We start from the raw sequence: 24,003 nt of genomic DNA, 5'->3' as shown, positions 1-24,003 counted from the left end.
AAGCTCGGACACAGCCTTGGCGTAAACGTAGCTACGAGAAGATACGAGTTTCCAAATGAAAACATAGTGTGGATGTAGCCTTAGCAATGCTGGTGTTGTATTGAAGTCTGTTCCCCTGTCGAAAAGTGTTTCCTGTTAAAATGCATATAGAGCAGCGCTCCGTGGTTTAGAGATAAGGTCTGGTTCAGGTTTGGGTGATGGGAAACACATATGGACGGGTTACCGGTCTTTGACAAAACAGTGGTGTACCCGGGTGCTGTAAATCCTCAGGTGCTGAAAAAACAGTATACGAGCGTTGTTATCTCTTATAGGAGAGAGTACTGTTGGGTTGTGTTACATTGTCAGACGGAGTGGCAGGAGCTTAAACAGCTGGAGGAATTGATGAAGAAGAAGAGGTAAAGGAGAAGAAGAAGAAGAAGAAGAAGAAGAAGAAGAAGAAGAAGAAGAAGAAGAAGAAGAAGGAGAAATCGAAGGGGTAGGAGAGAGTCTCAATTACAGCCATAATCTTCACCTGCCGGCTGGATGTCATGCTCCTTTGATTTTACATGATAGAGTTCTCGCCTCCCACAGCTCGCAGGCTGATGAACGAACAGTATACTCGGTCAGGGAGCTGCAACTTTACGCGCTCCATCCATGTCTCCCACCACATGGGGCATCTTCTATTTAACTGATCGACTCCAAACAAACCGCAGGGGGCTGGAGGAAGGAGAGTAATGGAAATAAGGAATGGAAAGAGGAGTAAAAGGAAAGAAGAAAATGGAAGGAAAGGAGGAAAAACAAGATGCTGAAGGACTGTAGAGGAAAAGATGAGAGAAAAAGATTAGAATATAGAGGATGCTACAACAGTAGAACGTGGAGGATAGGAAAATAAGAGAGAACATGAAGCAGAGAGAAAATGATTGAGATATTAAAATAAAGGAGGACTTGAGCAGAAATAGGAATAAAGATGACATGTAAACAGCAGGGCACGTGGACAGGGTGGGGGGGCGAGAAGAAAAACAGAACAGAGAGGACAGGGGGTAATGGCAATGAAGTGGAGAAAAAGAACAAGGAAAAGGGAGAAGAAAAGTGGAATTAAGGGAAAATGGGTGGGGTAAACAGAAATAAGAGAGGAGAAGATGAGGGAAAAGAAGAGAAAAATAGAATAGATGCAGAAAAGACAGAGACAATATATATTGATTTAATTTATTTTTCATGTCAAGCAACAAGTTATGTTTAATTAAAGGTAATGACTGTATTTTATAGCTATAGTTTGCTGCAGTGATGAGAAACAAAGCAACGAAAAACAACAATAACTCACAGTTCCTGTCTGGTGTAATCCCTGCATTAAGAGACCTGTCATTCAACTTGGGAATGAGAATCCTGTGATTTTGGTGGTAATGTTACACTTTAATTCACATGTATTTACACTGCATGGCAGATTGAGTCCTTAGTTCTGTTTTTGCGATGATTGAAACGCCTTAATATCGTCAGCCAGCAGAACTCAGTCTGGTGCAAGAGACTATGCATTTACTACAAAGGAGAAAACTAATACAGAAACAGATCCTACATGTCATCATGTGTTGCAGCAGGTCCAAAAGGTTAGGATTTAAGTTTATTTTGGGCGTGAATATGAGCTGCCTGTGTGAGACATCAATCATGTGCTTCTATCAGAAGTGAAGTGTGAACTACGTTTCCCAGGGTGCACTGAGCGGGGTTATAGGTTATCAGGGCATTCGTTGTTGTCAACGAGAACTGCGCCCTTCTTTCACTGAAATGTAAGAACTTTGCACTCACTTTTGTGCAATATTCGTTATCTTTCACACACATAGATGTGGGCTGGTGGTCTGCCCGTGTCCCCTCAGTGTGTATGAGCGACACGGCCGCCGTTCGGGACGAGAATCCTGCCGTAAATAAGCTGGACTGCTGCGGGGGACTCAACAACGTCGATTATTCGAAGGTAAAACTAAAACGGTTGGATAAGAAGCCGGTCTGCATGTCTTAACGTTCACGTGAGTCGGTGTAACCGCTCAGTCGAGTCCCGAAAGTCCCGGTCTCACCGACTGAACCATTCTGCTTCATCGCCGAGCTCGTGACAGCCGGAAAACAGGCGGCACAGTCGCACTTTTCAAATTAAAAGCATGATTTTCTGCAAAGCCGCATTAAACCTACTCTGTTAATTCCAAGCAATACAATGCATGTTCAACAAAACGCAATAAAAAAGCAACACACTCAGTTATAAACGATATTTATACTTAACGCAGGTTTTTTTTACACTCTTAGTTTGAATTAATTACCATTGGTTTTGTAACCTTAGATAATATAAAAAACAAATAAAGTAGTATGAGTTGATTCAAGATTCAAGATTCAAGAAGCTTTATTTATCCCGAGGGAAATTATTGTGCAACAGTTTCGATACAAAGGCGGAAAAAGATCAGAGTAACAATAAGCATAAACATAAATCAAATCAAAATAAAGCTAACGTCAGATAAATCAAGCAATGAACCAAGTGTGACAGAGTGCAACAGACGTCGTGGTTAAGCGTAGGTATATACAATATACAACAATACGCGCTGTGCAGTTTAGCAGCAGATTGAATAAAATAAGTACAAACTAGATAAGTGAGAAGGAGCGATAAGTTATAAGTGTTAAAAATGTTAAAAATGTAGCAGCATGTCGTACAGAACTAAGTGACAGTATGGCACAGTGGAGTGTAGCAGCATTTCGTACTTAAGTCAGTTACAGTAAACCACAGTGAAATGTAGCAGCATGTCCTAAAGTACAGTAAGTGTAGCAGCAGATAGTTACAGTACCATTAATAAATAAATAAAGTGATGTAGTAAGAGACAGTGTAAAGTGTCGCAGCAGTAAGTTACAGTACCACAAATAAGTGATGTAGTGTTGGTATAAAGTGACAGTGTAGTATAGCAGCATTACTTACTAAACTAAGTGACAGTACAACTGAATAAAGTGACAAAGTGACATTTTCAGGATACAGTGTCTCCACTGTTCCTTACCTGACTGGGGGGAGATGAATTATAAAGTTTGATGGCCGCCGGAAGAAAAGACTTCCTCCGGCGTTCAGTATTACACCGTGGGAGAATGAGTCTATGGCTGAATGTGCTTCTGCTGGAGGTCAGCAGCTGGTGGAGAGGGTGAGAGTTATTGTCCAGGATGCTGTGCAGTTTAGACAGCATCCGCCTCTCAGACACCGCCACCAAAGAGTCCAGTTTGACCCCCAGGACGGAGCCAGCCTTCCTGATGATCTTACTGATCCTCTTTGCGTCTGCTGCCCTCAGTCTGCTGCCCCAGCACACAACAGCAAAGAAGATGGCACTGACTACCACTGACTGGTAGAACATCCTCAGCATGGTGTTACATACGTTGAATGACCGGAGCCTCCTCAGGAAATAGAGACGACTCTGGCCCTTCTTGTAAACAGCCTCAGTGTTCTTGGAAAAGTCCAGTTTGTTGTCCAGGTATACTCCAAGATATTTGTAATCCTGGACAACATCCACAGGAAATCCACCACTAGCTCCTTAGTCTTGGTGGCGTTTAGAATCAGGTGATTAGCTGCACACCAGTCGACAAAGGAGTCCACAACGCCCCTGTACTCCTCCTCCTTCCCCTCACTGACACAGCCAACCATTGGAGAATCGTCAGCAAACTTCTGCAGGTGGCAGGACTCAGAGAGGAGCTGAAAGTCTGAGGTGTACAGGGTGAACAGAAATGGGGAAAGAACAGTTCCCTGTGGAGCTCCAGTGCTGCTGACCACAGTGTCAGACACTCCGTCCTGCAGTCTGACATACTGTGGTCGACCCGTCAAGTAATCCGTAATCCAGGAAACCAGGGAAGGGTCCACCTGCATCGCCGTCAGCTTACGTCCCAGCAGACCAGGCCGGATGGTGTTGAACGCACTGGAGAAGTCCATGAACAAGATTCTCACTGTGGTCCCCGCTCTGTCCAGGTGGGCGCAGACACGGTTGAGCAGGAAGATGATGGCGTCCTCCACACCTAGACTTGGCTGTGGGCAAACTGTAGAGGGTCCAGTGATGAGCTGACCAGGGGCCGAAGAAGTGAAAGAACCAGCCTCTCCAGGGACTTCATCAGGTGCGACGTCAGCGCCACCGGTCTATAGTCTTCGGAGGTGCTGGGACGCACCTTCTTTGGTACTGGTACCAGGCAGGATGTCTTCCACAGCACAGGGACCTTCTCGAGACTCAGGCTGAGGTTGTAGATGTACTGCAGGACTCCACACAGCTGGATCGCACATGTTTTGAGGACCCTCGGGCTGACACCGTCGGGACCCGCTGCCTTGCCTGGGCGGAGTCTGCACAGCTCCTTCCTCACCTGCTCTTCAGTGAAGGTCTGTCTGCTGTGTGTGTTGGTGTGGGTGGAGTGAGGTGATGGCGGGGGGGAGGGGACAGGTAGTGCAAAGTCAGGAAGGAATTGAGGGGGAGGTTTCAGCAGGGTTGGAGGTTTGGAGGTGGATGGTTGTAGAGGAGCCGTGGGGAGGTGGTCCAGAGCCCTTTCATCAAATCTGTTGAAGAACAGATTCAGCTCATTGGCACGTTCAGTACCACCGCCTACCGTCTGGCTACCAGATGGTTTGTAGCCAGTGATGCTCCTCATGCCCCTCCACACGTCCTTTAAGTTGTTCTGCTGGAGTTTGTGCTCCAGCTTTCTCCTGTAGGTGTCTTTGCCCTGTTGGCTCCTCTCCTTCAGCTCCCTCTGGACCTGCCTCATCTGCTCTCTGTCCCCTTCTCTGAAGGCCCTCTTCTTCGCATTCAGCAGGACCTTGATGTCTCTGGTGACCCACGGCTTGTTATTTGGAAAACAGCGTACAGTCTCTGTAGGAACAACGCTGTCCACACAGAAATTGATGTATCCTGTTATGCAGTCCGTGAGATCATCAAGGGCCTCCCCATGTGAATTACAGAGCAAATCCCAGTCTGTGAGTTCAAAGCAACCCTGTAAAGCTTCGTCAGTCTCCTGTGACCATCTCCTCACAGTCCTGGTGGTCACAGGAAGCCGCTGGACTTGGGGCTTATACAGAGGCTGCAGGTGGATGAGGTTGTGATCTGATCTTCCAAGAGGAGGAAGGGCAGTGGAGCTGTAAGCCTCCTTAACATTAGCATACAGCAGGTCCAGTGTCTTGTTTTCCCTGGTGGGACAGTCCACAAACTGCTTGAAAGTGGGCAGTGTTGCAGACAGGGTGATGTGGTTGAAGTCCCCAGATATTGCAATGAATGCGTCTGGGTGCCGTGTCTGAAGTCCCGCGACGACGGTGTGGATGACGTCACTCGCGCGCGCCGCGTTTGCAGTCGGAGGACTGTAAACAACCAGAACGATCACGTGTGAAAACTCCCTCGGCAGGTAATATGGCCGCAGACTCACGGCAAGCAGCTCAATGTCCGGGCTACACACACGCTCCTTTACAGTAACGTGACCAGGATGACACCACTTGTTGTTAATAAGAATAGCAAGTCCCCCACCTTTCCTCTTGCCACTCTCACGGTGACTCCTGTCCGCCCGAACAGTCTGAAAGCCGTCCACAGTTACGTTCGAGTCCGGGATGTCCTCGTGGAGCCACGTCTCCGTGAAACACAGCACACACAGCAAACACAGAGTTGTAGGCCTACCATGTGTTAGGCTATAGGTCTACTTGTTTTTGATTATTTTGGGCAACTTTTTTGCTCATTCTCATTGATTTAGGCTGGTTATGTTCTGTTGTTGACAATAACAACCCCCACCTGCAGCAGTTTACTTTGAAATGTCCCTGTTTTACTCATTTACTTGTATGCTACTTACTTGAGGTCAAAGCACTCATTAAGTTCTACAGGGTAACCTTGACTTGTTGCCTGTGTCAGCCTGTATCAGTGGACACAGATAAGAAAAACAGACCTAAAATCAGTTCCCCTCCACAGTGAGCAACAGAAGCGTGATGGGCCTGTGATTGGCACACACAATTCCAGTTAGGATTTCAAGCGCCTAAGCCATCTAATTGTTGCAGAGATCCAGCAGAAAGATCTGATAATACTGTGCTTCACCATATAGTAAGATGCTCACTGCTTATACAGCTGTTGTAGTGTGATACCAGTCACTTACCTTTAGCACTGACCATCCTATTGAGCAGATGGATCTGCTGAATCTCTCTATTACATTACATTTTATTTCATTTAGCTGACGCTCATCTAAAACGACTTCCAATAAGTGCATTGGGGTAGAAACCAGAGTTGCTAGAATTAAGTAAGTACTTCAAATAAGCCAAACTACTACAGTGCTACACATAAGTGCAGGATGTAAGTGCAATATACATACACTGGAGATCAAAATGAGAGAATAAATGATTAATACTTGATTAATTCTGAAATATCGATATATGTTACTGTTCAGAATTTGATAGAATACTTGCTGTGGCTATACCACTGCTAGAACTGCTGCTGCTAGTTCTAGCAGTGTTCTTTTTAAATAACCAGTACACTTCAACAAAAACCTTTATTTTGTGAAGAAAAAAAAAACAGTGGGCAAAATTAGAGAACAGTAACCATTGTGTCAGAAGAGAAGATTTAAACAATGTTTTCTTAGGGCTATATGATTCAAAATAGGAAGTGTAGAGGCCCTTGCTTTAAACTGATCTTGGTCCATTCTCCTTGCAGTGTCTTCCACAGTTCTGTAACTGTAGTGGGTTTCTAAGCCATAACTTTAGGGTTTAGATCTGGGCTCTTTCAATATTCTTAGCGTCAAGGAACTGCTTAACCTGTTTTGCAGTGTGACAGGGAATTATCTTGATCCTGATTGGGAGACATTTGCAGTGAAGATATTGCCTGTTGCTGAAGGAGGTTCACATAAACATTTGCATTCACCCTGCCATGTAGCTGTACAAGAGGCCCAACTCCTGCTGCAGAAAACATCCCCCAAACCATGACACTTCCTCCTCCAAATGTGACTTCTTTACACACTTTGGGTTGTCTTTCCCCAGTTGTTGACTGGGGAAAGACAACAACTCAGTCTTTCCCCAGTCCTACGCCCAACATAATGTTTCCCATCAGACACAAACAAATTGAACATACTCTCATCACTAAAGTCACTCTGGAACAGTTCTCCTGTATACACACAACAGGCTCCTCAGCAAAGGCAAGTCTCGCCTTTTTATTCTTTCTGCTGATGAGGTTTGGTCACTGCAGAGTGGGCTTTCAGTCCAAATTGTCTCAAACAACAAGACACTTCCCAAAATAAATCATGAATTCTCGCGATAGAAAGTGAAGGGGTCGCATTATTTACACTCATTGTAACTCAGCCAGAGAGTGTGAACACATTTTTGGTCAAGGTGTGTGAGAAGAGACAGAATCTGTCCTGAACAGACATAGCAGCAAAAAAGAACACTCTTCTCCTGTTTACATTCAGTTAAAATTTGCACTACATTTGGATGAAAACCTGGCTAATGTTTCCATTCAGGTGCAGGCCTCTGTTGATATTCAGCAAATGCCTAACTAGCTATGGAAGACAGTATTATAGGCAATACTTTTATAACCATCCATCTTGTTTTTTGTTTTCTATGTGTTTGAATGAGTATTTTCCACATCTTTCCATCTTTCAGATGGACTTGACGCTGATGGAAGGACTCCTAAAACACATCAACTTTCATGACTCCAGCTTTTGCATTGCTGTGATCGCCATCGTTTTCAACCCCTTCTTCTGGAATGTGGTAAGAAATACTGTAGATATTGTTGCCACTAAATAGTCATGTATGAACTCGTTGTGTACTTGGAGATACAGTGCATAGGAAATTGAGATGAGAAAACCATGACTTATTCCATTTGATTGACTGAAAGTAATTTCTCTGTAGCATTATTTTATTTGTTTGACAGGCAGCTTCATGTACTGTATCTCCACCATTTTTCTAAACAACGTTGTTGAGACAGCAGTCTGATGATGCAATATTTTCAATGCAATTAAAAACTTTTCTTTGAAAGTCAAAAACAATATCACAACTCTTGCTGTCTGTGGCTGTGAGTCATCAGGGGGCACTAAGCATAACAGGCAGATAAGAAAATGAATGTTTGTGTTATTAACTCAAGTCATGTCATGCATCCTCAGCAGTGTTTCTTTTGGCTTGGCCAGGTGAACACCAGTGATTCATTGGTGGGAAGTCGGTGAGAGATCTTGACCTTTTTGCTGTAATAATACCTCCTGGTTGGTTAGGGGGCCTGGTGGACTGAGAATGGTTCAGGGGGAAAGTGTGAACTTCCACTTGAGTTACTTCCTCCTCTTGAAGCCCAACTCAACTAGAAGAAAAACAGAACAAAAATTACACCGTACATTTAATACCGGAAAAGATTCCAACAACTCAGTTAATGAAGTGGAGGACACTGGGAACTTGAGTGTTACAAGCCAAAGCTTTGAAAATAGTGTATCTGTCCACAGTGACTGACTGTTGATCCGTCTTTATCAAATAAAGGCAAACAGTCCCGACAGCGTCCCTGAGCCTGATAAAACCATTCTTCTGTCCGTCACAGAGAGTTACATTTCACAGACAAGATGATTACATATCAGATATCTTAGAACCGTGGTTATCTATTAGACTGTACATTACATGATATTGCATTTCAGTATCAGCCCATACATAATGATGTTGGGTTGATTGCAATGCAATGTGAAAAGGTCAGTCCTTAACGATGTAGACGTAGGAAGAAAATTAAGGAAGCATGATATGGATTTTTTTTTTCACAACAAACTTACTGTGGTTCTAATAGATCATGTTGCCTCAGAATGGAAGTCAATGAAAGCAATTTGGGTTTAAATTATCTGCTGATAATTTATCAGCTATAATTTAAATATCGTGATTGTGCATAATAATATGAATTTCCAATTATTGGCCAAACATTTATCAGTACTTGTACATCTAGCCTGGCATCATCGGACTAATTGACAAGTGCATATTAGTCTGGAACTTCTTAGTTCTGGAAGCAATTGGACAGACCCACAACCAATCCGGTTAATCTATGATGTAGTAGAAGTCTTTGTTGTCATTGTGGCAGCAACAACGAGATTGGAGATGCAACTCTGCTTGGTGTGTAGTAGAATTAAAATTTAAGACACAAATTAAAAGTTTAAAAACACAAGAACACAAAAGACAACACAGACATAAATTTGAAAACACAGGACAACACACAAGATAACTTATTAACCCTGTTATTAAGTGCAAAAAGTGTCCATCAGAATAAATATTAAAAGATATGTACAGTATATATATGGATGGTGTATAAAAAGAAATGTATGAATATATTGCACAGGTATAGATATATTGCACGGGTATGAGAGAGTGGGACTGATGTGACATGTGATGGTGTGGGATGATGTGTGGCAGTTGGCTTGGGTCGGTCAGGGCTCGTTAGAGCTTAGGGCGCACTCACACTGTCGTTCCGTACCGGGCCAAAACCGTTTTTTCAGCTAAAGCCTAGTACGTTTAAGCAGTTTGAGTGCACCCGTTCCGCACATAACAGCCGACAGGAGGTGGGCTTTAGCAGAGCCGTTTGCACATGTACGAGCACGAGCACGAGCGTGCGCACGTGTACGAGCACGAGCCCTACGGCGATAGCGGTATGTGCGCCTGTTCGGACATAGAAAATAGAACGACGGACCATGTGCAGACATTTAACAACAAATACAATGGCGGTGAAAGGTTCACGTTGGTGTGATGCGGAGGTGGAGTGTTTACTGCAGATTTGGTCGGATGAAAATATTCAAAAACAGTCGACAAGACGCACAAAAACTCAGAGGTCTGTGGAAAGATTTGTAAACAAAGCCACACACACGCGATCAATGCGTGTGACGTGTCACGGCGTGATGTCGTATGGACAGCAAGAAGCATTGGCCGAGGCCCAGGCAGTGTGTGTGCAAACGGGGCTGGGGCGCGGGGGGAGAGGGAGGGGGGACAAGTACCCTAAAGCCCGGGTCGCAGTACGGAAGGACAGTGTGAGTTCGCCCTTAATGTACTGATGGCCGTGGGGAAAAACTGGAGTCTGGATGTGCGGACTTTGGCAGACCTGTAGCGCCTGCCGGAGCACAGCAGCTGAAACTGGTGGTGGTCGGGATGTGAGGGGTCCCTGATGATTTCTGTCGCTCTACAGAGGTAGTGGGAGGTGGCGATGTCCTCGGGAAAAAGGGAAGAGCTTTGCAGAGCTTTCTTGTCCACAGCCGAGCAGCCAGCGTACCAGACTGTGGTGCTGAAGGTCAGAACGCTCTCGACGGCTGCCCGGTAAAAGACCACCAGCATTTTCTTCTCCAGGGTGTTTCTCTTCAGTACCCTCAGGAAATGGAGTCTCTGCCCCGCCTTTTTAACTGTTGCCCATGTATTGTCAGACCAGGACAGGTCGTCTGAGATTAAAGTCCCCAGATACTTGGAGGTGTGAATCCTCTCCACGCAGGCCCCTCCAATGTATATCTATACCTAAAGAAAATGGTCTTTTTATTTTCAATCAGAGATGGTCAAGATATCAAGTGCATGCACATGTGCTATGCAGACTTGAGTCACATCTTCCTCTTTGGGGTTTACTGGGTGAATCATGCCAATACTTCAACTTATTTATGCTTGGGGCTTTACATAATGCTGCAATTAACTTAAAGTAGACTTGTTAGAAAAAATCCTCTCTACCTGTATTCCTCACCCACGTTCTTTATGTGGCACTCTGCTGTCATACATGGACAAAGTGCACCATTCATTTGAGTGCAGTCGCTCATAATTAAGAGTGTACAGGTTGAAAATGTTGAAGCATGATTGGGACAAAGAAAAAAAGCAAATACAAAAATTCACAAGGGCGTAAGCAGATATACTGCAATTTAATTTTCCATTCTATTTCTGTGTTATACATGTTCCCTCAGTATTCTTTTACCGCGTTATGGTGTTAATACCATAATTATCTCCTGGTATCCAGATTTGATCAAATTGCAATTTCTGTATGATTATCTAAAAAACAAATTGTCGTAATTTACTCGCTGCTTTTGAAACGGATGGGGTTTCATTTGGCCATTGACTCATCACACCTGCGCAGCCCGGCAGCACACATGCTCATCAAACAGTAGCTCTCTCCTTACAAAAGAGAAGCCAATTATTTGCATTAGAGTAAATACCGCGGAGGTACTTTTGGTCTTGCACATGATCCCAAATCACCCCTTATTGTGCATTTCGCTGGAAGATTATCTGTAAGTGGCTGGAATGGGGGTTATTCAGGCAAACAGCATTAGGACTGATGGAACTTACTGAGCGAGGCAGGGGATGAAAGATTGTTTTCATATTATTTGTTTGAGCTGCCATGCCTTATTTCTACAAGGCGGGAGTGTTAGGATGCTGTTTCATTTGCTTTTATCGGGCTACCATCTCTTAAAAGGCCCAAGAAAGAATGTATGTGATTCGCGTCTTTGTGCTAAAAATAAACTACCGATCTAGTTGAGCACATTTCTGTCATGCGACGGCTCAAACAAACGCTGATGTGATTTTGAGAATTCATTAGGATGCTACCTCGCACCTTTTGTTCCTGCACACTTGGTCCAAAAAACATGGCATTGACATTTTGATGAAAGGTAGTGGTATAGCATGCTTCTCACCATCATTTTTTGTGCATCACACTGTCGCCTTGTTTCATGGCATTCTGTGTGCTGCATGTGCTGTGCTGGTATACCGTGCTCCTGTGCAGACCCAGCCCCAAGGCTATGCCCCATCCCGCAACGTTAACAAAAGGGACAAAATAATTCATGTATCCGCCCACCGTGATTAGGATCTGCACCAAAATGTAATGGGTAACCGTTCTTCCTTGGACCATGCTACACCCTTCCACCAAGTTTTGGGCCGGTAATTTTTCCGTAATCCTGCTGCAGAAAAAACAAACTGAACAGAGAACATAAACTCCAAAGGATCACGTTGCATCAGCCTGTTTTTTTTTCATAGTTCATAGTAGGGATACAATAATACAGTTATACGTACCCCACTTCTTGGGTTACGTTTTTTTTTCTGTTTCAGTACACATTTTGTGTGTAAGGAACAAAAAAAAAAATGCGATTTCTTTATTCAAAATTCTTTCTTTATTTTGCAGATGAGCGAAGATTTTTTTGCTTTATATACATAAAGTAGGTGGATGTGACGGTATTATATAGTTGGTGTATGCGGCAATACTTGTCAAAGAACAGTGAGTATTTAAACTGAAGTCTAATGGCCCTAGTTAAGTTGTAGGTGGATGCTTGGTGTGACAGAGTTATTGCACAGGGATTGTACCTGACACTGGGTTATAACTAAACACCGTATTTGTTTGCGCGTAACTGCGCATGGAGCTGGGAGCTGGCTCACTTCACTACCTGCGTTAATCGCGTGCCAAGACATTATTGTTGTTCAGGTTTAATTACACTTATAGGCTATAACGTTATACGTCACCATCACTTCGTGTGTGTGTGTGTGTGTGTGTACGGTGTGTGTGTGTGTGTGCGCGCGCGCGCGTGTGGGTGTGTTTATGTGTGTGTGAGTGTGTGTTGCTCGGACATGCACACTGTATGCTTATGTTGTCCACACATTCAGCTACTGTCATTAATTGAAGACATTCTGACGTCTCTCACCATCAGAAGATCAAAAAAAATCACAAAACCAAATTCATGTTATTTGGGAACTGTAAAATGAACACTAAAGCAATAATACAGATAGATGGGGTGGACATTGCAAGGGTACATGAAAATACATTTCTGGGTGTAATTATAGACAAAAAAATAACATGGAAACCTCACATAAAGCATGTTCGAAGTAAACTGTCACAGAGCATCTCAGTACTAGGTAAGGCTAAACACTCTCTGGACCACAAATCACTCCACATTCTTTATAACTCATTGATATTACCATATTTGAGTTACTGTGCAGAGATTTGGGGCAATACTTATAAATCTACACTACAACCACTGTCGATTCTTCTAAAAAAGAGCAATCAGGATAATTCATCACACTGGGTACAGAGAGCACACTCACCCCTTATTCTCAAAATCAAAAATACTGAAACTCACTGATCTTGTTAGTTTCCAAACAGCACAAATCATGTATAGGGCAACAAACAACTCGTTACCAGTAATTATTCAAGCATGTTTTTTTCCGAGAGAAGGGGGTTATAATCTGAGGGGGGAACTGAATCTAAAACATCTGTATGCACGCTCAACTTTAAAAACCTTTTGCATTTCAGTATGTGGAGTAAAAATTGTGGAACAGACTAGCGGAGGAGCTCAGACAATGTCCGACCATGAGCAAACAGTACAAACGGATGGTGTTTACAAGGTACAGGGAAGAAGAGGGGTATGACAAACACTAAGGTTCTCACTTTTTACCATACTTGTCATTTATTTATTTTTACACAAGCGGTCATTGTGTTGTTTGTTGATTATTGTTTGTTTTGTTGAGCGTATTAAAAAAAAAAAAAGAAACAGGATACACAGGAAGTAAGAAAACCTATAGTACTAGGTACTAAGTGGAGAAGGGGTAGGAATTAATAAGCTAATGCTTCTTCCTGCTCCTTTTCAAACATACAAAGGGTTTTTAATGACTTGTGCTTAAAGTGTTTTTTTTTTTTTTTCATATGTTTGAAATAAAGCATTCATTCATTCATTCATCTGTTGAAAAGCTTTAGGTGTTGGGTGAAAATGCATTTGATTTGTGACTGACGGCTGATGTTAACTGATCACACATCATGGGCGATACACACATACACACACATACACACACAAACTTTCATTTCCCTTTGTATTGTGCGTCAGGCACTTCATTCAGCACGGCTTCCTCACTCTTAAAACAGCCTAATTAAGCCCTGAAATTATAGTTTTTTTTCACCTTTCCTTTCAGGGCTTCTGTGCATTCAAGTGTATTGTATAATCAGATCTGGACTGTGAGCCGCTTCCCTAATAATAAGCCGTTGATCACCAATGACCTGAAAGCCCTTCTTAACAAGAAGAAGAGGGCATTCAGGTCTGGAGACAGGGAAGAACTGAGGAGAGTTGGAGAGACTCCACCAGCGTAAGGCTGCAGGCCCTGACGGTATCAGCCCCAGGATCCTGAAGACATGTGCCAGCCAGCTGTCATCTCTCCTACAACACCTCTACAACCTGAGCCTTGGTCAGGAGAGAATACCAGTGCTTTGGAAGACTTCCTGCCTGATTCCTGTTCCAAAGAAGTCGTCACCATCAGACCTCAATGACTATCGACCAGTGGCCCTCTCATCTTACGTCATGAAGGTGCTGGAGAGACTGGTTTTGGTCAACCTGAGGCCGCAGGTGAGAGCCCTGCTAGACCCTCTGCAATTTGCTTACCAGCCCCACTTGGGAGTGTCGCAGTTCCTCTCTGCCTCACACTCTGCACCTGCTTCAATTTGCCAATCAGACACACCAGTCTCATCAAGCCAACTCCACTCACCTGTGCTCTCTGCTCTGGCTGCATTTAAGCCCCAACTCCACACTCACTCATTGCTAGATTGTTCTCGATGCTTGCACCAGACTCTCCAGCGTTACTCTGCCTGATCTCCCGGTTTCGACCCAGCCTGCCTCTGACTATCCTGCCTGACCGATCTCCTGGAAACCACCTCAGCCTTCCGTCCCTGACCACGATCCTCGCCTGTCCCCTTCTGGATTCTGCCTGTCGGCTCCTGTGGCTAACTGGCGGTTACCTGGTTCAGCTCTTCAGAGTGAGTGTAACTCAAGTCTCCTCTGTGGCTACCTGCAGCGGCGTGACTCTGATTATTCCCTGCATCAAGCCAATAAAGTTAACGATACCTGCCTGTATTTGTGCTGCTATTGGGTCCCAACCAAACCCGTTACAATCTGGCCATGAGTGTGGACCCAGCGCACAACCCGGATCCACTGGCTCGCCTAGACCGGGTGGACACCCAGCTCCAGCACCAAGAGGTGATGTTAGCCTCCACCACGGCTAACATTCAGGTAGCAGCAGCTAACCAAGAGCAAGCGCTAGCCACGCTATCCGCCCAGGTTCAACAACTCACCGTTACACTCGCCCAGTCCATCCCTCTGCCAGCTCCTGCGAGTCATCCTCCTCCACCAGCTCTGGTATATCCTGGTCCCGTCCTTGAGCCTCGAGTGGGAGTCCCAGAACGCTACGCCGGGGATCCAGAGGGTTGCAATCCATTCATCACTAACTGTTCAATCCTCTTTGCTCTGCAACCTCACACCTTCGCCTCCGAGGAAGCAAGGGTGGCGTTCACAATAAATAACCTGACTGGTCGCGCTCGGCTGTGGGGAACAGCCGAGTGGGAACGCCACACACCTGCTTGCCTATCCTTCAAGGCCTTCTCCACCGAGCTCCGCAAGGTGTTTGGTGTAGCATCCAGAGGTTCCGACATTTCTGGGGGTCTTCTGGGTCTCAGACAGGGAGGCTGCTCGGTGACTGACTACGCCATTGACTTCCGCATCCGGGCTCGGCGGAGCGAGTGGAACCAGGCGGCTCAGGTGGACGCTTTCCTGCTTGGACTGGCCGACTACATCAAAGATGAGCTGGTGTTCTACGACCTTCCTGCCTCTCTCAACAATATCATTGAGCTGGCTTCCCGTGTGGACAGACGGATTCAAGCCAGACACAGAGAGAGACGTCAGGGACGAGGGGAGGGGCTTCCGACTCCTCGTTCTCCAGCTCCTGCCAGGTCACTAACTCCGCCCCCCAGCACACTGGGGAGGGATTCTGAACCCATGCAGATTGGCCGGGCCAGCCTAACCCCACAAGAGAGAGAGAGGCGCCGCATAGGAAACCTCTGCCTCTACTGTTGGCAGCCCTGACACTTCGTTTCCAGCTGTCCAGTAAAAGGTCAGGCTCACCAGTGAGGAAGGAGGTCCTGGTGAGTCACACCTCTAAACCCTCCTTCGCTTCACGTCCCCTGTGCCATGTTCAACTACTGCTACCCCAAGGCTCTCAGACTCTTGCCACACTCATAGACTCTGGTTCAGACGCTAACATCATCGATAACAACCTAGCACTTCAGCTAGGCGTTGGTCGAATTCGCCTGCCAGTTCCTGCTCCCGCCAATGCCCTGGACGGTCACCTCCTGGGAACTGTCACCCACCACATGCTCCTGTCTGGCAACCACCATGAAACTATCCAGTTCCATATCCTGCCCTCTCCTCGTCATCCACTCCTCCTGGGATTTCCTTGGCTCCGGCGTCATAATCCACACATTGACTGGACCACGGGGGCGATCCTAGGTTGGAGTTCTACGTGTCATCAAGTCTGCCTTAAACAAGCCACCGCTCCTCAGTCATCTACCTGCTCCAGCCCTGCTCCAGATATGTTGGGGGTCCCCGCTGAATACCTAGACTTCTGAGAGGTCTTCAGCAAAGCAAAGGCAACCTCTCTTCCCCCGCATTGACCCTATGACTGCGGCATCGACCTCCAGCCTGGTTCTGTTCCACCCAGGGGTCGCCTGTACTCTATATCCGCCTCTGAGAGAGAAGCCATGGACACTTACATCAATGACTCCTTGGCCGCAGGCATCATCCGACCCTCATCATCTCCAGCAGGGGCGGGTTTCTTCTTTGTGGCTAAGAAGGACAAGACGCTCCGCCCCTGTATTGATTATCGAGGACTAAATGACATTACGGTGAAGAACCTGCCCCTCATCGCCTCAGCGTTCGAGCTCCTGGAGGGAGCCACCATCTTCACAAAGCTCGACCTACGCAACGTCTACCACCTGGTCCGGGTCCGAGAGGGAGACGAATGGAAGACGGCATTCAACACCCCTACCGGCCACTACGAGTACCTGGTGATGCCTTTTGGCCTCACAAATGCTCCTGCTGTCTTCCAGGCCCTGGTGAATGACATACTCAGGGACATCCACCATGTCCAGAGGGTTCTCCAACGCCTTCTGGAGAATTCTCTCTTTGTAAAGGCTGAGAAGTGTGAATTCCACGCTACGTCCGTCTCCTTCCTGGGGTACGTCATAGGGAAGGGGACCATCCAGATGGACTCTGCCAAGGTCTCTGCTGTCACCTCCTGGCCCACTCCAGACTCCCGTAAGCAGCTTCAACGATTTCTGGGCTTTGCCAACTTTTACCGGAGGTTCATCAGAGGGTACAGCACGGTGGCAGCCTCTCTCACAGCCCTCACCTCCTCCAAGGTGCCCTTCCAGTGGTCTTCGGCCGCCAATGAGGCTTTCCGGTCCCTGAAGACACGTTTTACAACAGCCCCCATCCTCGTAATGCCTGACACCGAACGACAATTCGTGGTTGAGGTGGACGCCTCCGACGTGGGAGTAGGGTCTGTCCTGTCTCAGAGGGCCGCCATCGACCAGAAGCTTCACCCCTGTGCCTTCTTCTCCAGGCGGTTGACCCCGGCCGAAAGAAACTATGATATTGGTAACAGGGAGCTACTAGCAGTGAAGTTGGCTCTGGAGGAGTGGCGTCACTGGTTAGAGGGGACCAAACTGCCGTTCCTGGTGTGGACGGACCACAAGAACCTGGAGTACATCCAGTCTACTCCAAGAGACTGAACTCCCGCCAGGCCCGGTGGTCTCTCTTCCTCACCAGATTCAACTTCTCCCTCTCATATCGGCCGGGGTCCCGCAACGTCAAACCTGATGCCTTGTCTCGGCAGGTTCAGGAGGAGGAGAAGGAGGCCCCAGAGCCTGAAAACATTCTCCCAGCTTCACGCCTCATCGCCACACTTACCTGGGAGGTGGAAGAGAGGGTCAGAGCTGCCATCCAGGACCAGCCTGGACCCAGTTCCTGTCCACCAGAACGTCTGTATGTTCCACCTGACCTCCGGTCCGAGGTCCTCCAGTGGGCTCACAGCTCCAACCTCACCTGTCACCCTGGGATCCAGCGGACGAAGGAAGTTGTGCAGCGTCACTTCTGGTGGTCCACTCTGGCTTCGTCAACGCCTGCCCCACCTGCAACCAACATAAACCCACACTCCAAGCTCCTGCTGGTCTTCTGCACCCACTACCGATACCTCATCGTCCATGGTCACACATCTCCGTGGACTTCGTCACCGGTCTACCAACGTCCAACGGCAACACCACCATTTTGACGGTGGTGGACCGGTTCAGCAAAATGGCCCACTTTGTGTCCCAGTAGACGTGGTTTCTGATCGGGGCCCCCAGTTCGCCTCTGTTTTCTGGAGAGAATTCTGCTCACTCCTGGGGGCCATTGTCAGTCTCTCATCAGGATACCATCCCCAGTCTAACGGTCAGACGGAACGCAAAAATCAGGAGATGGAGACGGCACTCCGCTGCATGTCACCCAATCCCCCTCATCTTGGTCCGAACAGCTCCTGTGGGTGGAATACTCGCACAACACCCTGACCAGTTTCGCCACAGGCCTCTCTCCCTTCCAGTGCGTCTATGGCTACCAACCACCTCTGTTCCCGACCCTGGAGAGAGAGACTTCTTGTCCGTCCGTCCAGGCCTTCATCCACCGCTGATGAAGTGTGCTTTAACACTTTCAAATGCAAAAGTTCTTCTTCACAGTGCTAGGCCCCGTGCTTTAGCAAGTTACACTTCAATGCCTTTGTTGTGTTATAGACTTAGGGAATTACGTTAGTGCTAAGAAATGTGCGTGATGGCAATGTAGCGGGGATAGAGCGTTTTGATAAGGTGACGAAAGCTTGTACTCTAACTACGGAAAAAGGGCTGTAAATCTTTTGCAATTAACGCCTCTACTGCACTTGTTATTTACTTGTGAACCAGTACAATAGGCGTTTTGGAAAGCATCAGAAAGAGACAACTGTTTTTTAAATGACGGTTTTACCTGCTTAGCCGTCCTGCTTCCAGACATTGATGCTGGGTGGTGGCGCCACAAATGTGGGCTCATATTGAAAGTGTTACCATCTGCATAGGCGACAAGTGTAAAGCAATGTCTGTTGAAATTTTTAATTCCCTCGTCACTGTATTCAACGGCAAAACCAAATTGTCAAGCGCTTTAGTTACTCCAACTTGCTCATAGTGATTGTATATTTACTCCGCAGGGAGGCTTTCCCCGCAGCACGTGAACACATGCTATATTAAAGTGCTAAAGCTCTGAAAGAGCCAATTCAGAGAGACAAATTATGCACAGAAGATGAAATAACACGAAATTTGTATTGCAAAACCGAAAAATAAACTCAATTCACGAGTGCATACTGAACCTTGGAGGGCATACCATACGGTTTGGTATTATATTGAGATCCATGGCATCTCTAGTTCCAAATGCATTGCAGTCTAATATTCACTTTCCTTTTGAGTCAGTCTTCATCCAATATCTGTCGGTATGCTGTCTGTCTGGCTTGTTTAGCCATGCTGAATTGGGAAATGACCCAAACTGGGGGTTGGTGGTCAAAGGCAGCACTGGGTCTAATGGTCCCTCCGCTTCATTCCCAGCTGCTCAAGAGGCCATCTCCGGAGCTGTGCCCGCTCTCCGCATATGCTAGATCGGTGCTTTGTACTTTTGTACTGTCAAAAGAACACGGCAAATGGCTCTGTGTCTGTTCTATTACATTCTATTTCCATGGGTAACAGTCTCCAGGAAGCATTAGGTTGAATGAAAAACAACCATAATTCAGCTAGTACTGGTGAGAGCTTTTCCCCATATGCATATTTCGTGAAATAATCACTGTTATTTTTCCCATTATTACTTTTCTTTTCAGCGTTAAGGGAAGGCAAGGCGAGTTTCTTTGTTCAGTGCACTTCAACAACAAGGTAATTCAAAGTGCTTTAAATAAAACATTAAAAGTAGCTACTCACAGAGGCTCAGCCTTCAGTTGCCTTATTCAAGGGAAGTGAATTCAAGTGTCTCCTCAGTATATCACTTATGTGCTTAAAAGCACATGTACAATGTATGCTGTCACATAACAGTGAGGGGGCTCCACAGCTGTTCTATAATAATGGAGGTATACTTTTCATTTGCACTGAACACAGTGTTCCTTCTGGAACATAGACACAGCAAGGCCTGTTCCTTGAATTGATGTGGGTGTGCGGCTGGCCAGGACGAACCAGCCCCTAACTGCTTAACCTTTTATCTTTTCACACTTACCTCACGCAATCCATGAATGAATGAAAAACACACACAAAGACATGAGGCCTGGTGGTTTAAGCCATGCCTTAGGAAAGTACCATATTCTATGATTTATCACAACATCTATAGAAGTAAAATTGTTTTCTATTCTATTCATTTGATCTGATGAGGCGGATCAGTCATGTGGTTTGCTCTTTGATGGTTTGACTTTTATCAGTGAAACAAGGACACTGCTACAGTCAGAAAATAGAAGAAGAAAATGAAACCAGGACTCAGCCAGGAGGTCAGTGTGCCAGTAAGGCTCTGACACATTGACAGTTGGGAATGTCAAACTCCCTGCAGACTTAACCGACCTCAGCAACACCTGCACAGAGTGGGCTGTGTGTGTGTTTGTGTGTGTGTGTGCGTGACCTGAACACTGTGCAGAAGACTACGAACAGAAGTATTACATTTTAAAATTTCTCTTAAGTATGGACAACATATAGGAGTAGTACAGACCTGTTGCTGGAGTTATATACAGTTAGACTGCTGTTATCAAAACCTCAGTTCCTAACCTAGCCTAACGATATCACAATTTCAAATTGGCTTTTGATGCTATTGCTAACCCTACAATATCAATATGAACATCTGAAACTGAAAAAAAGCTGATTATATTTGACCCCTTCCCAGTGTTTCGTTTAGAATTTTTCTCAGCAGGGGGGGCAGGCCAACAACAACCTCATGTGATTTCTGACCACAGTCTTGACCCGTAAAACAACTGACCCTTTTCAGGTGTGTAATGTAGTCGTAAAGAAAACAATAGTTTGAAAACCTATATTGACGTCCGAGTTAATTTCACGGAAAAACATTGTGTGTAAAAGCTTTACTCTCTCTCTCCCTGCCTCTCCTTGATGCATTTGAGAGCGCTGCGCCGATGTGTCTTCACTGTCTTGTCAAATTAAGGCTCTCGCAGAGTTATGTAAAGGCTTGTTTATGCTCTACTTTACATACGCGTACAGAGCCTTCTGTCCGTATTTCTGCATGTATCCTTCAAGCTTGCGGTTGCGTACCAATACGGACCAAATGTTGCAGTACCGTGCACTGTACACGGAAAAAGTGCTGGTAATAGCAGGAGCAAGCAAGTCATCAAAAGCCCCTACGGACATCCTGAAATAATGTCTGGAATTCTCCGTCCACAGTCAGGGATGTATTTAGTGTCTCACAAAACACTGCTGTCTACAACGCTGCCAGCCATTTTGCCTCCTTCTCAATAGACGCAGGGTCGTTATCTCCTCCATTGTTGCCATGTTTGTTGTGGTCATAAACTCTTTTTTCAAACTTTACTGGGGTAAATTTTTAATCTGAGCGACACCCTCTAGAGGATGTTTTTCCCAACATCCATTCAAATGTAAAGAACTCATGAAATCACGAGGGACGAGACGATTGGAATGTATAACGTACATCTCTATTCACACACGAAATGGTAGCATGAATGGGCCTTAACTGCGACGTCATGGCAAAATTCTGAAGCAGCGCATAAAATCTTGCATCGGCAGGCCGCTGCCCCAAGATGTATACAGGGGTAACCATGCCCACTTGTTGCAGTCAGCGATCGGATTGCTTTGGCAACACGTTTCTAAATTTTTTAAAGCCATTTTAGTCCAGTGATTTTAAGCCAAAATAGCGGTCAAGGTTGAAGAAATTGCAACAGAAGCCCACTCAACTGATTTTATAAACTCAATATGAGTAAAAAAAAAAATTCCATGAAAAATCCAAATAGGGGAAAGTTACGAGAACGACCCAAATATACCCTATGCATTTGTCTCTACTTAATTTTTCTCACCCAAATAGGGAGGGGGGGGATAACCTTCAGATATCACCATGAAAATTACTGAGTGTATTACTTACATTAAGATAAACAAAACATGTATTACAAGTTTTTTTTAAATTGTTTGTTCACATGGGCAGATGCGGCATAATCTAATTATGTATGTGCTAATATTCGTTATTACCACAACGGTATGCTATACCCAATCTAACCATGGGGTATAGCAGTTGAAAATGTCTTGTTGAATCTTGTTGAAAGCAGCCTTTATTCATTATTATTGCAAAGACAGGGCTTGGGGCTGTGTCTTTGGGACTGTTTCTGTAATTGTGTAATTAGGTTATACCCTGTTTGCACATGCTTACAAACAATATTGAATAGGCAAATACATTAGGGTATTTTTGAGTCTTTCCCCAATTGTGATTTTTCGACCTTTTTTTCCCCCTTACTCAGAACATATTAAAAAAACAAAATCAGTTGAGTTTGATTCTGTTGCAATTTTAATTTGAATAAAATATCTGGACTATTTTCATATGGAACCACTTCTTTATCATTTCAATGACAGAACGACCCTCAGGTGACATGGCATAAACAGCACTAGTCATTTTCCCCATTCCTTGGCGTTAGCCGGTCCCTAAACTGCACTGCTTATATTTTTAAATGATTGACTTTTCTTTTATGGATCTCTAAAATCAGGACTTCAGTAGTACATTTGGAGCAGGACCCAGGGTGTTTAAGTATAAGAATTAAGTTTCCTAGTTACTAGCGGCCTCTGTGGTGGTAAGATGTAATTGCAGTCGAGCCTGTTCCTTCAGCTTCCAGGGTAACTGTCACTATGGATGTTGACAATTCTTTTTTTTTTGCTCTTTTGTAAACTTTATTGAAACACATTCACCTCTCTACTTCCAGTCCGTCCCCTATATGTTACCCTCTTAAATCCATACACACACACACACACACACACACACACACACACACACACATACACACACACACACACGCACACACACACACACACAAACGTTCGTATTATACTTCTGCCTATACTACAAGCCCAACTCAGAAGTTGGAATTTCCGATAACAAGTGAACACAGCATAGCCGTTGATGACAGTGTGGGACAGACCAACTGCTGTCAGCAGCGTCACCAACATGGCGGCTTATTATAGAGTAATAAATGTGGAATGTCACCACAGAATACTCAGCAAAAAGGCAAAACAAGTGCTTTCATTAGTGGGTCATTTGATCAATCCCCATTGTTTTAACTCACTATTTGATGGATATTAACTTAAAAGGTAATTTAATAGATGTAAATGTTACAGAGTATAACTTTTATTATACCGATTGACAATTCTCATGAACATGCTCTCATTTTTGCACAGGTAGTATTCATCATGTTTATCTGAAGTTGACATCGCACACCCAATATACCAAAAGAAAGTAAGGGGAAGAGAAGAAAACGAAAATGTTCCTGCATGAGGCCAATTGGCTCCAGATCTTTAGCATCACACTCAAGCTCCAATACGCAAAGTCTGAGCCAACCCCAATTGGCTCTGATCTGGAGCGTTTGGTGGGGAGCTCTAAAATTTGTCAGTCAATAGAAAATCAAGTTACAAGTACTGTAGCGTGTACTGGATTTTTTCAGCTTCACAATTGCGTAAGAGTCTTTAAAAGCAACTCCACAATGTAAAACAGAACTGTAATGGGATTGACAATCCATATCTCCCTACATATCCGGTGTCTGGTCTTCATGTTAAACACTGAAGCTCCTTTTCTTTTGGAGACTTTAAGGTTGAACCTTGTTTTCTTTTGACTGATGAAGGTAGAAGCAAGTTCTTCCATGCTATAGTGTATACAGATCTACAGCCATCCATGTGAGCCCACAGGTGATTTTATTTAAACATCACTTCTTGTGTGCCAAAAAGATTTTCCAGCTTTTCTCATGCACAGCCACTTGGGCTGGAGTGGGACAGAATTGGCAGTCACATGCAGCACTCCTCCTTCAGCTCCAACACAATACCCACCTAGGTTGTGAATAAGCTCATACGGATCTCTCAAGTTTTTGTAACATTTGTCCTGAGTCATCTTCCTTGACCAAGGTATGTTTTAACTGTTATTTGACTGTTTATTTGGTAAAAGTGACAAAGGCAGTAAACAGAAACCGGTGTTTTCCCCCACATTTTCAATATTGGTCAAAAAACAGGAATTCAG

The 24,003-nt window shown here is 45.1% G+C and overlaps 1 protein-coding gene across 1 annotated transcript in view; it reads left to right on the top strand.

Annotated features, from left to right (window-relative positions):
- The first annotated feature begins 1,723 nt into the window (after positions 1–1,723).
- pemt (phosphatidylethanolamine N-methyltransferase) overlaps positions 1,724–24,003 on the top strand; it is a 66,476-nt gene continuing 44,196 nt past the window's right edge. Inside the window, exons 1-2 of the mRNA XM_083932388.1 lie at positions 1,724–1,939; positions 7,580–7,687. Of these exons, the coding sequence (XP_083788514.1) occupies positions 1,850–1,939; positions 7,580–7,687 (198 nt within the window). The 5' untranslated portion in view covers positions 1,724–1,849. The remainder of the gene's footprint in view (positions 1,940–7,579; positions 7,688–24,003) is intronic.

The sequence above is a fragment of the Echiichthys vipera genome (genome assembly GCF_963691815.1).
Source record: "Echiichthys vipera genome assembly, chromosome: 18".
Lineage (NCBI taxonomy): Eukaryota > Metazoa > Chordata > Actinopteri > Perciformes > Trachinidae > Echiichthys > Echiichthys vipera.
This window is presented reverse-complemented; position numbering and strand designations above follow the sequence as displayed.